The sequence below is a fragment of the Salvelinus sp. IW2-2015 genome, linkage group LG1 (genome assembly GCF_002910315.2).
Source record: "Salvelinus sp. IW2-2015 linkage group LG1, ASM291031v2, whole genome shotgun sequence".
NCBI classification, from domain to species: Eukaryota; Metazoa; Chordata; class Actinopteri; order Salmoniformes; family Salmonidae; genus Salvelinus; species Salvelinus sp. IW2-2015.
In genome coordinates this window covers 31,389,074-31,404,592 of record NC_036838.1, presented here as the reverse complement: position 1 = coordinate 31,404,592, position 15,519 = coordinate 31,389,074, and the positions used below count along the sequence as shown (strand labels likewise).

Genomic DNA, 15,519 nt, shown 5'->3' with positions numbered 1-15,519 from the left:
AGAACCTGCTGATAAGCTACACTATATATACAGAGAAAATGCTGATAAGCTACACTATATATACAAAAGTATGTGGACACCCCTTCAAATTAGTGGTTTCGGCTATTTCAGCCACACGCATTGCTGACAGGTGTATAAAATCGAGCACACAGCCACGCAATCTCCATAGACAAACATTGGCAGTATTTTTAAAATGTTATTTATTGAACCTTTATTTAACTAGGCAAGTCAGTTAAGAACAAACTCTTAATTACAATGACGGCCTACCCCGGCCAAACCCTCCCCTAACCCGGACGACGCTGGGCCAATTGTGCGCCACCCTATGGGACTCCTGATCACGGCCGGTTATGATACAGCCTGGGATCAAACCAGGGTTTGTAGTGATGCCTCTAGCACTTCGATGCAGTGCCTTAGACCGCTGCGCCACTTGGGAGCCTTACTGAAGAGCTCCGTGACTTTCAACGTGGCACCGTCATAGGATGGTTTGTCAAATTTCTGCGCTTCTAGAGCTGCCCCGGTCAACTGTAAGTGCTGTTATTGTGRCGTGGAAAGGTCTAGGAGCAATAACGGTTCAGCCGCAAAGGGATAGGCCACACAAGCTCACAGAACGGGACAGCCAAGTGCTGAAGCCTCGGGTGCAACACTCACTGGAGACCAACTCCATATTAATGCCCATGATTTTGGAATGAGATGTTCGGCGAACAGGTGTTCACACAGTTTTGGTCATGTAGTGTACTATTGACCTGCGGTGATGGTCCAAGAAAGTTATTCCTTTCAACTGTTCTTCTCTATCTCTCTCTCTCTGTCCTCTTTCTCTTGTCAGTGAAGGGTTCTGTCTCTTTAACTCTTTCTCTGTCTCCTCCTGCAGGCGGTGATGGGCTGTGAGGACTGTGTGTCGGCCCTGCTGGAGCATGGTGCTTCGGCTCTGTGCAGGGACTTCCGAGGGCGCACCCCCCTGCACCTGGCTGCTTCCTGCGGCCACATGGAGCTCCTGCGCAGCCTGCTGCAGGGCGCCACACGCACCGACCCCCTCGACTCAATGCTGGACTACAGTGGATACACTCCCACCCACTGGGCCGCTTACCACGGTGAGTCACACACACGACCTTCCCGGAGAGGCTACAAATAACCTCAGTGAGTAACTCACACAGTGTGGGATTGGGCTAAATAGTATTGAGAGAACTAAACTGTGTCTTGACTCCATCTCTCGTCTCTTTCAGGGCACGAAGACTGTTTGGATGTTTTACTTGAACACAAACCTTTTAGTATCCAGGAAGGAAACCCCTTCACCCCATTGCACTGTGCTCTGTGAGTACCGCTGCTTGTTCCCCCTGCTCTTTAGGGTTCTGGATTCTGCTATTATTATCAGAGCTTCTGTTTTGAAAAACGTAAATCTGTCGGAATGATGAGACCTGGTGTTGAATCCATCAGAATGTTGACCTTTCTACTGCTGTCCTTTTTGTATGACGAAGAGATGGAGGATGTTTTCTCACAGTTTGTCTTGTTCCTTTCCAGAATAAATGGCCATGATGGTGCTGCTGAACTCCTGGTAGAGACGGTCGGACCTCAGATGGTGAACATCAGAGACGCCAAAGGAAGGTGTGTGTCTGTCTTGACTTTCTGCATAGGCCTTTGTGTACGGAGCTCTGTCAAGTCTAGTGTATTGCAGCTTGCCACTCGCTTACCTGTCTCGGTCTTGTGTGTCTGGTTGTGGCTGTCCTGGGCTGTGCCTGAAGGACCCCGTTGCATGCAGCTGCCTATTCGGAGAGTGTGGGCGGGCTGCAGCTGGCCCTGGTCCAGGGGGCAGAGGTCAATGCCGTGGACACCACAGGACGCTCCGCCCTGATGGTTGCCTCCGACAACGGACGGACCGCAGCCGTCGGTGAGTGGCCAGAAATGAGGAAATGTGATTATTGCACCCAGTAAATATGAGAACAGAACGTTTAGTGGGCTTATTAGTTTAGTGTACATTTATGTATTTATTAAATGTATTTATGAACTGTGTAATTCAAACATTAAATAGCAACCCTTGCTAGTGACCGTAGCAAGTGGAGGAAGCTTGTTGTCGACTGTTCTGCAGCCGAATGATGATGATGATGTGTAATTGTGAGAGATGTGTGAACCCAATAGAGATCCTGCTGCACCAGGCCAAGGCAGACCTGACCCTGCTGGATGTCAACGACAACACCGCCCTTCACCTGGCCTGCAGCAAGGTGAGAGACACAGAAAGTCCTGCAGCAAGGAAAGACACTCCGTCATACGCCTAGCTGACACACGGTCTACTGTTATTTAGAATTATGACTCGCTGTAGCCAAATTCACAACCTAAGTTATTTAAAAATTCTGTCCTCTATCAACTATACAGAAAACAAGCATGACAGATCCACATCATTGGAAAATTGCTTTACACCTTCAGTGTATTACTGTTGATACCAAAGCATTATTAGGTGGCAGGGAAATGGCATGTGTGTACTAATGTTTCAATCCCAGTGTACTAAACCTGACCTTTATGTGTTTCCCTGCAATAGGGGGTATATTTGTACATCAAGCTGCCTTGCACTACAGAAACAGGAGATCTTGCCTTTATAGGCTGTTCTCGGACAAGGCTTGCTTGCTTATTTAATGTGTTTTCTCCCGCAGGCTCATGAGATGTGTGCCCTGTTAATCCTGGGAGAGATCAGCGACCCTTCCCTTATCAATGCAACAAACAGTGCACTGCAAATGTGAGCCATCATCATCTCAGCGACTCAGCCTTTCATGAAAGACACTGTTCAACACTGTATAAAACCCAAGCTTCATCTCTCACTCAGCCCTTTTAAACTCCCAGTCTGTATGATTCCTAACTCCGGGAGTTAAGATGAATGAGAGCTGAAGCTGGGGGATCTATACAAAACCGTGAAGACCTAGCGTTTTGTTTACCCAAGTGGTCTATTGACTGTTTATCCCATTTCCCTCTTTCCCAGGCCCCTTCATATCGCAGCGAGGAACGGTCTGGCTACAGTGGTCCAGGTGCTCCTCAGCCAGGGGGCAGCTGTGATGGCTATAGATGAGGAGGGTGAGTCACCACAGTGTCGGTTAGTGTTGGCCATTTTCTTATGTCGCTTCGGATAGCGTGTCTGATATGCATGTTCACCTCTTGACTAAGCAGGTTGTTATTGGGAACCATAAAATATAATTTGTTCTTCCTAAATGTGAAATATATATTTTAAAATTTGTTTCTGTCTCCTATCGTCAGGCCACACCCCGGCCCTGGCCTGTGCCCCTAACAAGGATGTGGCGGACTGCCTGGCCCTGATCCTCTCCACCATGAAGCCTTTCCCTCCCAAAGACGCCAGCGCCGCCGCCTCCTTTGGCCTCAACCTGCTGAAGCACTGTGGCATCGCCACCACCTGCGGGCCCCTGCCCAACGGCACCCTGCACCACGCCTACGCCAAGGACCGCCACGGCACCGCCGGCCTGGACGGCTGCTTCACCGAGTGAAGCGAACCCCCAACCTGTTCCCCTCAAACCTCCCTACCCTGTCCCCTTACATCTTTAACTAGCCAGATCTGCCCTCTTTAATCCACTATGATCTGGGGGACCCCCCCCCCCCCCCCTTCTAACACACACAACAAGAGCAGGAATATACTTTGATTTACGTGTGTGTAAGTGCGCGTGTGTGTTTGGATGTGCGCGTGTGTGTTTGGATGTGTGTGTGTGTTTGGATGCATGTTTGGATGTGTGTGTCGGTATATGTGCGCGTGCGTTTGTCTTTTGTGTGTTTAAAGAAAAACGAAATCCCTTATGGGTGCAGTCAAACCTATATGCAATTATTTGCCTCTGTGGCATATCGTCTCTGTCGTCGCTAGCCTGGCCTTAGGTCAGACACCCTCTGTCCAGTGTCCAGGACAGAGCACGTCACTGAGTCCCTCTGAATCGTACCGGCAGAGTTTCTGTATCATCATGAAGTTATCACGGTTTTGTTGAATTAACAGATTCACAAGCATGTGTTATAAGCTACAGTCTAAATTAATTCTAAATTAAAATTATTGTGAATTTTTGATATTGCACTTCAACAACGAATAAACTTACCTCGCAAATCCCAGTGAAAGAGATGACCTAGTAGAAGGAGAACGGTGCCTCGCCAACTTCTACTCTGACTGAAACTGGTGCAATAGGCAGCATGTGTGGGTCGTTCCAGTGCTGTGCCTCTCTCCGAAGACTAGAATACAACTGAAGTAGTAGAGTGGGAATACACGAGAGAAAGTGGGAGAGAGTGATAGACCGTCGCTGGGTTTGACTGTACAGTTAAGGGTCTGGGTGAGTTGAGAGCTCTGCAGAGAAGCCCATGGATTTGAAAACAAGTGGTGACAAGCTGGTGTTGACTCACCTAGAAGTCCAACAACAAGCACCTCCCACTGGCTAAGGCCGTCTGAGTGACATCATCCACCAGGTCCAGTAGATGCCTGACTTTTGTTGGCTGGGTTTTTCTGCATTAGCCCCCTCTCACTGAGTCCATACTGAAGGGAGTAGTTGTGGGTCTTGCCTGAACCCCACTCCCGCTTGTCACTCGTAGAATACTTTTGGTACCTTAATTAAGGTGGTTCTAAGACGTTTCTGGATATTTAACAATGTTGTGCCTATGGAATACTGAGAGATGACCACAACCCCTTAACCTCACCTACTTTATACCCTCTGATCCCCCACCTGATCCCTGATTTATTTAAGATTTTAAAAGAGAACAATGCTAGGGGGACATTTTTAAAGGATGAAATGTAGATTTGAAGAGAAATGGGTTTAGCACACATACTGAACAGCATAAGCTATTTTTGTTGCTGTCGTATAAACACTTGTTTACATAATGTAAATGGTCGTCGTATTTACTTGTGAATCGACAGTCTAATATGTTTGCACAATAAGGCCATGCCTCCAGTAGGAAAATAAAGAGCGAAGACGTGTTTTCAATATAGCTGCTAAAATATTCCTGCCTTTTCCATGGATTCTATTCACGGTTTCTGTCAATGCGGGTCTACATTTGGTGTGTACATTTTTTTTTTTTTTTTATTGGGAAGCAATATTCAAACAGACTTCAAATTCTTTAGCATTTTTTTTCTTTTCATGCAGTTTGCTGTGTGGAAAGGTTCATGTTTTTACCTCAACATTGGGGATGATTTCAAGTTTTCAAGAAAATAATTTGCACTACCCCTAAAGTTAAAGTATTATTTTTCAAATGGAATAGGTAGAATGTGTTTTTATTGTTTTTCTATTCTTTCCAAACAGCCATACTTGAAAAAAAGTCTGTAATCCCAATCAAACGGCATGCGCTGTAATCCTCACTTGTCACGTCAACACTTGTCACGTTGATAGGCATAGCATTGAGAGTTGTCAAAAGTACAGCCAAAAACACAAATGCATTCCTTTTAAATTTTAATTAGGCACGTCTTGTACTTACCTCAAAGCTTTTAACAACGCAACTCATTGACCTCTGTTTGGGCCACACTATAGATCCATTTATTTTTATTGAAAGCTTCTCTGCCGCCTTTTGCACAGTAGTTGAATCAGTTTAGTTTTAAGGTTATCAGTTGATTACGCTGTTTATGAAGATTGTTAGTTATGTTCATCTGAACAGAATTCAAAATGATGTTCACTCAGTTTGTAATTGTTTTCTTGAGATTGTAGAGATTTCCCCCCCCAATTTTCTTTTTTATTACAAAATCAGTTTTTATCAGCATTTGACCCTAGTCAAACATTCATAAAGTAATTTGAATATTTAAACAGGAAAAGGTATTTTTAAATCCATGGTGTACTGTAACATTATGCATTAGCCTGCTTTGTATCTGTATTTTCCATATTCCAMATGTAGTTAGATGGCAAAATTGCACAAGTAGTGTTACTGTACCAATGCATATCTTTTCTCTTAACAGTACACCATATTGACAAAGTATGGCTGACACAAAAATACAAAATATTTATATTATGTTGGTACGGTTATGTATGGACAGCTACTTTTTTTTTTTTTTGAGATGACAATCAGCATCACAAGGGCTTTTTATTTATAAGTAAATGCTTTTCGGAAGTTGTTTTTAAGAAGTGTATTTCGGGATTTTATTTATTTGAATGTCAAAGAATCATAAAAGTCATTGAGGATTTCTTTACACCCGTTTTGAAGTATGTGTGCTCCCATTTCTCTTTTGCGGCAACAAGAACACCATGTTGACATGTCTGGTACAAATACCTCCATTGTGTTATACACTGACAACCTTAACCCCCTTTCTCCGTTACATTGTTGTTTCTCTCTGGATATGCCTCATTCCTATTATCAGTTGTGTAACCTAGAATTGTTCTCTTTTGAATGGAATATCAAAATAATTTTTCACATCTCCTTAGATGTACATACTATTCATTATATTAAGAAAAAACATTTGATGCATCAATTTCTGAATCATATTGCAGCCTGAGATTCATTGTCAGCTCCTGGTGCATTCAATCATAGGGCTGGGAAGGAACTGTGTTTTAAAAAAGGAAAAAAAGAGAATCTTAAAGTTAAAGCTTATCTTGCACCTATTCAGATGCCAGTAAAGGGTATTCCACAAGGTTTTTAATGTCAAAGCCTTTTTAAGAAWAAATAAGATGACAAAGTCAATATCCTTTACATGATGTAGGAATAGCAAATTCCAAAACCAGTGTCGTTGTTCCTCATATTTATACTAATATGCTGAAAAAATGATTGTATTAAGCTACCTGAAATTTGTGGCATTTTACATAAGCCTTTTTATATGATGTCAGAGAAGGTTTAGGCCCAGTTCGATGAGGTAAGATCACATCGAATAGTAAGCCATTTAATAATGTTCTAGGGTGAATTGCTATGTTAATTATAATTGTTGGGTTGATTTAAATGAGAATAGGAACTTACTAGATCCAATCATTTTTTTCCCTCCTATATTGTGTAACGGTGTGACATTTCATTGACCGTGGATTTGGTGTAGCCTACGGTTTTGTTGTCGTTAGGCTGGTTAGATATGACATTGAAAACCCCAATCTCCCTTTTGGAATAAGTTTTCATTGTGAAACTGAATCCCTTACTGATCAATCGGATGCCTAAAGACATACAAGTAAAGAGTTAAAGGACTAAATTCATGAAGCCCCTTTCCTTCCCCTTTTAAAAAAACGTTTTTATTTCCTCCCTCCCTATTTAACTATTCTGTTTACATTGTGGACATAGGTTAACCTAGTATTGTGATCTTTGGGGCCATAGAATGTCGGAAAGCATTTTAGATTTTCAGTGATGCAACAAAAACAACAATTTTCACTCAGTCCTGACCCAAAGCACTTATTTGAAGAATAAGCACTTTTGTATATTTAATATCTCTATATGTGTATTTATGTATACCGGTACATACAGTATGTTACCTATGTAGATATAAACTTCTATTTAGGGAAAACAATACCTTCAGTGGAGAGATGAGAGTAGATGAACTGGTGACTGATCTTCACAATCATGTGTGATGTGCTTGTGGGAGAGATGCACTGTTTTAATTGGAGGGGCATGTTTCTCTTTGGGGTTAGCATAAGAGGGCAGTGAAAAGTCTATGGTCGCACCTTGGTGTGCACATGTGCAGCAAAAAAAACAATTTCAAATGGAAAATTATACTTGCGCTGCCTTTCATTGAGTTGCCAAAAAGCGGGATGAAACTGAAAAACACTTGACTATTTACCGAAATTTGAGATATTACGTACATTTGCAGACATCTTAACTAAGCCATATTAGTCAATTGCTGACAAAAATGTGAATGTATGGTCTAAATTATGGCAGGGGTTTTGGTTTTCGAGTAACTGACTTTTGCTGCACTGTTTAAGTTAAGTTCTAGAAATTATGGGAAAAGAATGAAAAATGAACKAAAGCAAAATAATCTTTACCTCTGCCTCCTCATGCAAAGATGTGGTAGGATTGTGTTTCATCTTTTGATATGAAAGGATGGCTAACTTATTTGTGCCATTGAAGGGTATTATTGCATTCTGCGGATGGGTTAGCCTAAAAACGTGGTACATCCAGCATATATGCCTTACATTTAGCGGTACAAGCTTCACTCCAATATAATCGTTTTGACTCTTATAAATCATTTGGTGAATGATACTTTTAGTTCCCCTCTAGTTTTTGTTTGTCAACAATGGGCACTAGCGCTAATAGCTGAGCTATCCCTCCTGTTAACCATGGACTCACCATGGACTGCTATCAAGATTGCCTTACAATACCTCTTAGAAATKATGTATAGTTGTTTTGCTACTCTATATTTTGTAGCGCGTAGCCGATTTTTACATTTGCGAATGTGTCCGTTTTTGTCTATCAAAACAGTCGACCTTAATAACTCCCCATTCTGTCACCTAGACTCACAAGTGCCGTAGAAATCCCTGTTTGTCTATGAAAAAAGGAATTGTCTTTGATTCTCAGTGGAGATGGTATTTGTGTGATGCTCAGCACAAAGAGAGGAACAATGTTTTTTTTTTTTAGGGGATTAGATTGTGCTTCATCCTTTATAATTCATCCTTTTTTATGAAGGTAGAATTGTAATTCTGGATTGCATCTAATGAATTAACTAATGTATCAATTAAACACCGTTTTTGGTTGATTTCTCACATGCAACGTCTGAAATTTTATCAGTATGGTATGGAAAAGCATCTGTGTAGAATGTTTTTGTTCTGAAGGACTAAGAACGATAATACCTTACAATGGCTCAAATGGCAAAGATGGACAACTTTCTCAAAATGCTTCAGTTTGTAGGAATGAGAGACATGGGCGCTTTGGCCAGTGGATGGAGTGAAATAGATAGCATTAGATAGTTGTGAATGTGCATGGTGGAAGACTGATCAAGTCCAAATTGTATTTTGAAAAAGTAGTAGGGTAGAAGATGGTAAAATTGCACAGAAGTAGTTGAGTCCGAGTACTGTAAACTGAGTTACAGGAGAAGTTGGGGAAAGAACTATTAAAAACTTTGGAAGGAAGCAGATTCAACACATCTTCATTTCTTTCCTTTTTATTGTTGTTGTATAGATTAAGAGTACTTATGGACTGACAAAATGTTGCCATCAGATATGTGAATGGAAAGAGAGACTAAGTAGGGTCGCGTTGAAATTGGAGAATAGGAAGAACACACACTATTGATATAGTGGCCTAATGTAGCTGCCTTTATCTTGATGAGACACTATGGTCCTTCTAGTGAGAAAGCATTCATATGGTATCGAACACTTATGTCATGCTGATTCAATAACCTCTAAATTAGGTGTGGAAGGGATAGAAGTTTGAAACAAAGAGCATGTTGGTTTCTTTTAGTTATGCCAGTGATCACCATGGTGATGCTGTCCGTAACGTAGTCCTCTGGGATATCTTCCACTTACCTCTAGGACATCGATGTCCTTCATTACTTGAAAACTCATTGGATTAAGGCAATAGCTAGGCAGTTACCTTTTTTTTTTGTCTTTTATTCCCATTTGAAAGGATTCTTTCAAATCAAGAGAACACCGTGAACATTTCCTCTTCTCCAAGCATGATATAAACGGCAGAATTAGAGCTTTCTTTGTTATTAGAATTTGTTGAAAATAAATGGCTACAATTTTCTCAAAAAAGTAAGCATGTAAAATGCGGTATATCATATTAAATGGATTAAACAAGATTCATTCATCTCATGACSTTTATAGTCATAAATTACATTTGATCACCAAAACAAACACCTCTTGAAATTGACAGAATTATGTCATCTTCAATGTCCAGATTCATGCGTGAAGCACACTATTAAGTTCTTCCATGATTCCAACTGCTGCATGTCTGTCCTATCTATGTAGACAAAATGTTTCATAGAGAAGATGGCATGTCTGATCATGTTAAGATTCTTGATTTTTATAGATTGTAGGCTATGTTTATGCCTTCATTATTAATTTGTTTATGTTGTACAACTACTACGTGGACAAGATTTACATGATTATTCAGTCGTAACATCCAAATTCTTGTTAAAATTKAACCAAACTGTCGGTCCCACTTTTCTGCTATTTGACCCTCAGGTTGTGTGGCCCATGTTGTACTGTCTGAAGTTTGTCTGGTCCTAACGTGTTTGATTACGTTTGTCACTCTTGTGCCTCTGAAGTTGGTTAAGGCTTAGTAACACTTGTTCAAAACAAAGCAAACTGATGTATGGGTTGACTTTATTCTCAGTATTTGGCTTCTTTGAAATACTTCAGAGACGATGTAGACCCACCAATTGCTTTATTTTGTCTGTCTTCTCTTCCTCTTCAAGGACAGTTACTGAGTTGACCCTCCAAAAAGACTATATAGGGGTGCACTGGTGTTGTCTCCTTAGTGGAGAGTAATGTCCACACTATTTCTATTGTATGCCTTCATGTATTACTTGATTAGCCGTTATCAGACATTGAACAGCTTACCTCAAGATGTTATGTCTCGCAATGACTTTTACCCAAACCAGTGCATTTTATTGATATATTGGACCTCATTGGAGAGTAAATGTGATACATATTATGCAACTATTTTTGTCATTTTTTTTCTTCTTTGATTTGATGGTTGTTTAATGACYCGACTGCTTCTTGACAGCCACCCATAGGATGGGGCAATGCAAGTAGGAATCCTGGGTGGTGCAGTGGTCTAAGGCACTGCATCGCAGGGCTAGAGGCATCACTACAGACCTGGGTTCGATCCTGGGTCTGTATCACAAACTGCCACGATTGGGAGTCCCATAAGGCGGTGCACAATTGGCCCAGCTTTGTCCGGATTAGGGGAGGGTTTGGCCGGGGTAGGCCGTCATTGTAAAATAAGAATTTGTTCTTAACTGACTTGCCTGGGTAAATTTAAAGGTTAAATAAAATAAATAAAAACCGTTAAATGAGGATATTGAATCATGATATTTCCATTAAAGAAATGCCTCGATAGGCAACCAAAGGAGAGAAATGTCTTGGACCGGAAGTTGTTTTAGATCCACATCATAAAGTAACTTATCAGACTTCTGTGAATTTCTATGTATACTGTATGTCACATGGCTGGTMAAAATTGTTATAGTTAAAGAATGTTACCTTGTAAACTGCGAAACCCAGCTCCTCTATTACCACCCAATACAATCCTGACTGACACTTTGTCGTGATACAGACGGGCATACTAAACTTTGTCCTTACAAAACCATTGAGTGAATAGGAACACTTTTTTTTTTTTACACATCAGCAAAATGGTCTTCCGTTCATGCCAATTGAAAGCCTTATTGTTGATAAAAGGGGAGGTCACACCTCCCAGGAACACAACTGCTCACAATTTACAGACCCGGTGAAGCCAGTGAGCCATTGTTGTTAATTCAAAACACAACATGATTCTAGTGCTTCCCAGTCTTATCATCCATGTCGTGCACTGTGGCTTCAACTCCTCGAGCAATTGTTAATTGGTTGGAGAAATATACAAAGAAACACTCATGCTGTTGTCATGAATCCAAACACCCTCTGGATGTACAACTTGACTATAGTTTATTTTGCTCTCGTTTGATTCTTGCCTTTGTCTTGCTTGCCATATTTGTCAAGGGACCTGAAAAAACACATTGAAATAGTGTTGAATCCCAGTAGTGATAATACTGGAGTTAGTGTGAATTCATAATAAAAGCAATATTGGCAAGTGCACTTTGTTGGGTGTTCTAAGCACAACATCACTAAAAATGCACTTCAGACAGAGTAGTGTGTAGAGATTGTTGTTGATTTACTTAACTAAATGGTATTGAAATTAACATGGTAAATTATTATCAAGCAAGACTTATTTGTGACATTTGTAGTGCCATTTTAGCAGTATGTTGATTTGATCAGGATGTAGTTTTAGTTGGTGTTTGTACAACCCCCCCCCCTTCTACAAAATGAACAGACTTAAGATAATCACAAATTAAAAGTTGTGGCTTAGGCATTTTATAGGCTAGTTTGTATGCAACCCCTTTAATTGTGTGTGTGTATATAGATTGTTCTCTGTACTGCAACATGTTCTAAGAATAGGTGGTGGAAGAAGATTGTATTTTGTGGACAAGGAAGACAATGGATCGCTATGCCATAGAACTTAACAATGTTTTGATTACTTTTATAGTACAGTRAGTAGGCATAGAGTTCTGTGTTTTAAGTGTGTTCGTGTGTGACCATTTGGGCAGTTAGCTGTCATGTCTTCATTAGTGAGTATGAGGTGAAGAGTGTGCGATGGTAATATGAACCGCTATCAGCAAAAGGGCAAAGAAAACATGTGTATTCATTCCTGTCTATTGTATTTCTTTACCCACTTCCTGGTTTATAAATACCGTAAAGAATATTGTTTTTCCTTCTAATTATTAACGTGAAATACATTTCCTTTGAAACACAAGTGATGTATGTAAGATTCTGGTGCAATGGCCTGTAATAGTTTTTGGTTGACTCATTTTAAATTTGATTGTTAATTTGAGCATATTGGAAAATAAATTATAACCTAAAGGTTAGGCTTACTGCTTTCTAGTACAGTATCCTACGTGCTATGTGGGGTAGACTAATATGCATTAACAGACCTTTTGAATTAAATGTAAAGCACTGGTGTAATTGAAAGCTTGAGGTTGGTGGTTGGTAGTCCTTTGCTTTAACAGCCCTTATTTTGGTTCTGGATATATTWGCGTCTTATTCAGGAGAGCGTCTCGGTTTGATTCAGTCATTGGGCATTGCTTTGTATTATGCTAGGATTTGTTTACTCCAATAGACCAGCCAAGCAAAATGTAACACAAGCCCGGTCTACGGGCTACAACCTTGAATTATTATGTGCTTTGACTGTCCATATTGCCTCTGCTAGAATTTCATTGGGTTCTTGTTTCGCTGCAATCTTTTTCACCATATTGGAAGTTTCGGGTTAAAGTTAGTAATTGGTCAAAAAGTTGAACGTTAGGGACTATTAGTGGTTAAAATATCTGCCTATCTGGTTGTAGTCCGTAGAAGGGATAAACTATGCCAAGCCGATGTTGACTTCCCATGTGACTTCAGCATGAACTGTAGGTGATCATGAAAGTGTTATTGTGCTTCATTTAGGCCAAACTATAAATTAGGAGGTGCAAAGTGAGCAAGTGGAAATGCATGAAATGCTTTCTCTTTGGCACCTTAGGCTCTGTTTTGAAGTACTGCTGCCTGGTGAAGAGCTTGAGCATGCCTGCATTCAGTATTTTCTAGAGCGTTCAGTAAACATTTCTTATAAGTTTTATTAGCATGAGATTGTGTGATTTTTGAATCCATATTACCTCAAATATATCAGTTACAATTAATACATTTAAGTTAAAACAAATGGTCTCACCTCAAATGTCCATGCTATTTTGAAACTTTTACTACTAATGTAATTGATATGATCATGTTTTATTTTGCCTACCTCCTTGATGCACAGCTACTATTTGTCTCCTTAGCTCATAACCACCTATAGTGAGCTACAAAAGTAGTGTGACAGTGACACATTTGGGGGGGACTATGTACAAAAAGTGCTGCAATTTTGTAACGGTTCACCCAATATGGATGAAAATACCCTAAAGGTAAAGCTGACAGTCTGCACTTTAACCTCATAGTCATTGTATCAAATCCAAAGTGCTGGAGTACAGAGCCAAAACAGTTTTCACTGTCCCAATACTTTTGTAGCTCACTGTATACTAGTGTCTGAAAAATATGAAAGCATATTAATCACTTTTGATCTAAAAGACAAAAAAAAAGTGAGCTTGATTTTGTGTGTGTACGTGTGCTTGTAACATGGAAAGAAAAATGATATCCCAACAACCACTGGAATGTGAAGCCAAACTGTATTTTGATCGAATTAAATCTCTTTTAAGGTCTAACTGTTGTAGCATACATGTGAACCTCGTCTCTGGTACATGTTTGCTATCCTTCAGATACTTGTTGCAACAAGGTACTTTATGATTGTTTTTTAAACCCTCCTGAAAGTATCCACCAGTAATCATCCTGTTTTTCATAGTACGGTGGGTTTTTACTGTGTGTAAGTTGAGCCATACGTCTAAAAGTCTAGTTTACAGCTGCAACTGTGTGTACAACTACCAGAGATTGGGAGAATGTGTGTGCATCTAACTTAATTACAAAAGCAACAAATAACTAAAGCTGTTATTGAAGTTAAATTATGGATATATGTCGCATGTGGTGTTTGTGTGAAGGGAAATCTTATTGCATCCAGCCTTAAGCCTTCAAAAGAAAAACAAATCCTCACCTTAATTTGTGATCATGCTACCACCACAACTCCCCTCACCTCTCCCAACCAACTGACCTTTGACTGAAGCATAGGAATGTGAGATACAGTAATAGGGGTTAGAGATCTATTCCCTAAAAGACACACACACACAAATACCCTTCCAACCCTGAACAAATCTCCAACTTGTTCATTATTTTGTGACAATGCAATCCTTGAAAGCACTTTGCCTTGTTATATAATTGTGTGCTACTGAATGGTTATTTCTTACAAAATGTATAAAATACATGATTTTAGTGAAACAGCGTAATCTGCATTGACCTTTCTGACATTACAGGAGAAACTTAATAAACCAAGGCATTGAAACCTGATCGATTTTATACAATGTATGCTACAGCATTTGAGTCTTGTCATTCAGTGTTGTGGCTTAGGATTGGTTATGTTTAAATAAATTGCTATTGCTTAATATCTATCTACTTTGTGTTTTCTTTATTTTACATTTTAAAGACAGAATCCTTAATTGAAACAATAGCAAAGCATGCTCCTGTTTACCTAAAAAGCTAAGAGTGAAGGCATCACTACAGATCCGGGTTCGATCCAGGGCTCCCGGCAGCGTCGTCCGGGTTAGGGGAGGGGGTTTGGCCTGCTGGGATGTTCTTGTCCCGTTGCGCTCTAGCGACTCCTTGTGGCATGCACGTTGACTTTGGTCGCCAGCTGTATGGTGTTTCCACCGACACATTGGTGCGGCTGGCTTCCGGGTTAAGCGAGCAGTGCAGCTTGGCAGGGTCGTGTTTCAGGGGACGCATGGCTCTCGACCTTCGCCTCTCTTTCGAGTCCGTACGGGAGTTGCAGCGACAGGACTAACTACCAATTTGAAGATCATGAAAAAGGGGTCAAAAGTACCAACATTTTTTTTTTTTTTTACTGCTTAGGGATGGGATTGGAGAAGTGTAACCACTCTCAAATTCATAAACGGATCTATGGATGCAAGGACTGACCATCCATGATATCAAATGTGTAGTTTTAACCTTATGAGGCTATACAGTGTTTGTTTACGTTGTTTACAAACATTGGAGTAAAAATAGATTGTCATTTAAAAAAGTGTGACTTTTTGAAAGTATTTTTGTGGTCGTGGAAGAAGTTTAAAACATTCTAAGTGAAGCGGTGAAATATAGTCAAAGTTAAATATATAAATGTCTGGTTACTTTGATAGACTATATTAACCTTAATAATTTGGGAGGATGGGGCAGTTTGGATCACCTATTTCATCACATAAGACTACTACACGTTTACTCTCCTACTTGGAAACCACAGTTTACTACTGTGTAAGGC

General features: G+C 40.3%; 1 protein-coding gene across 1 annotated transcript in view; it reads left to right on the top strand.

Moving 5' to 3' along the window:
- Positions 1 to 14,653, top strand: part of LOC111965184 (serine/threonine-protein phosphatase 6 regulatory ankyrin repeat subunit C-like) — a 34,348-nt gene extending 19,695 nt beyond the window's left edge. Inside the window, exons 21-28 of the mRNA XM_023989218.3 lie at positions 869 to 1,088; positions 1,221 to 1,308; positions 1,516 to 1,599; positions 1,737 to 1,882; positions 2,131 to 2,213; positions 2,640 to 2,722; positions 2,963 to 3,054; positions 3,235 to 14,653. Of these exons, the coding sequence (XP_023844986.1) occupies positions 869 to 1,088; positions 1,221 to 1,308; positions 1,516 to 1,599; positions 1,737 to 1,882; positions 2,131 to 2,213; positions 2,640 to 2,722; positions 2,963 to 3,054; positions 3,235 to 3,479 (1,041 nt within the window). The 3' untranslated portion in view covers positions 3,480 to 14,653. The remainder of the gene's footprint in view (positions 1 to 868; positions 1,089 to 1,220; positions 1,309 to 1,515; positions 1,600 to 1,736; positions 1,883 to 2,130; positions 2,214 to 2,639; positions 2,723 to 2,962; positions 3,055 to 3,234) is intronic.
- Positions 14,654 to 15,519: the final 866 nt, after the last annotated feature.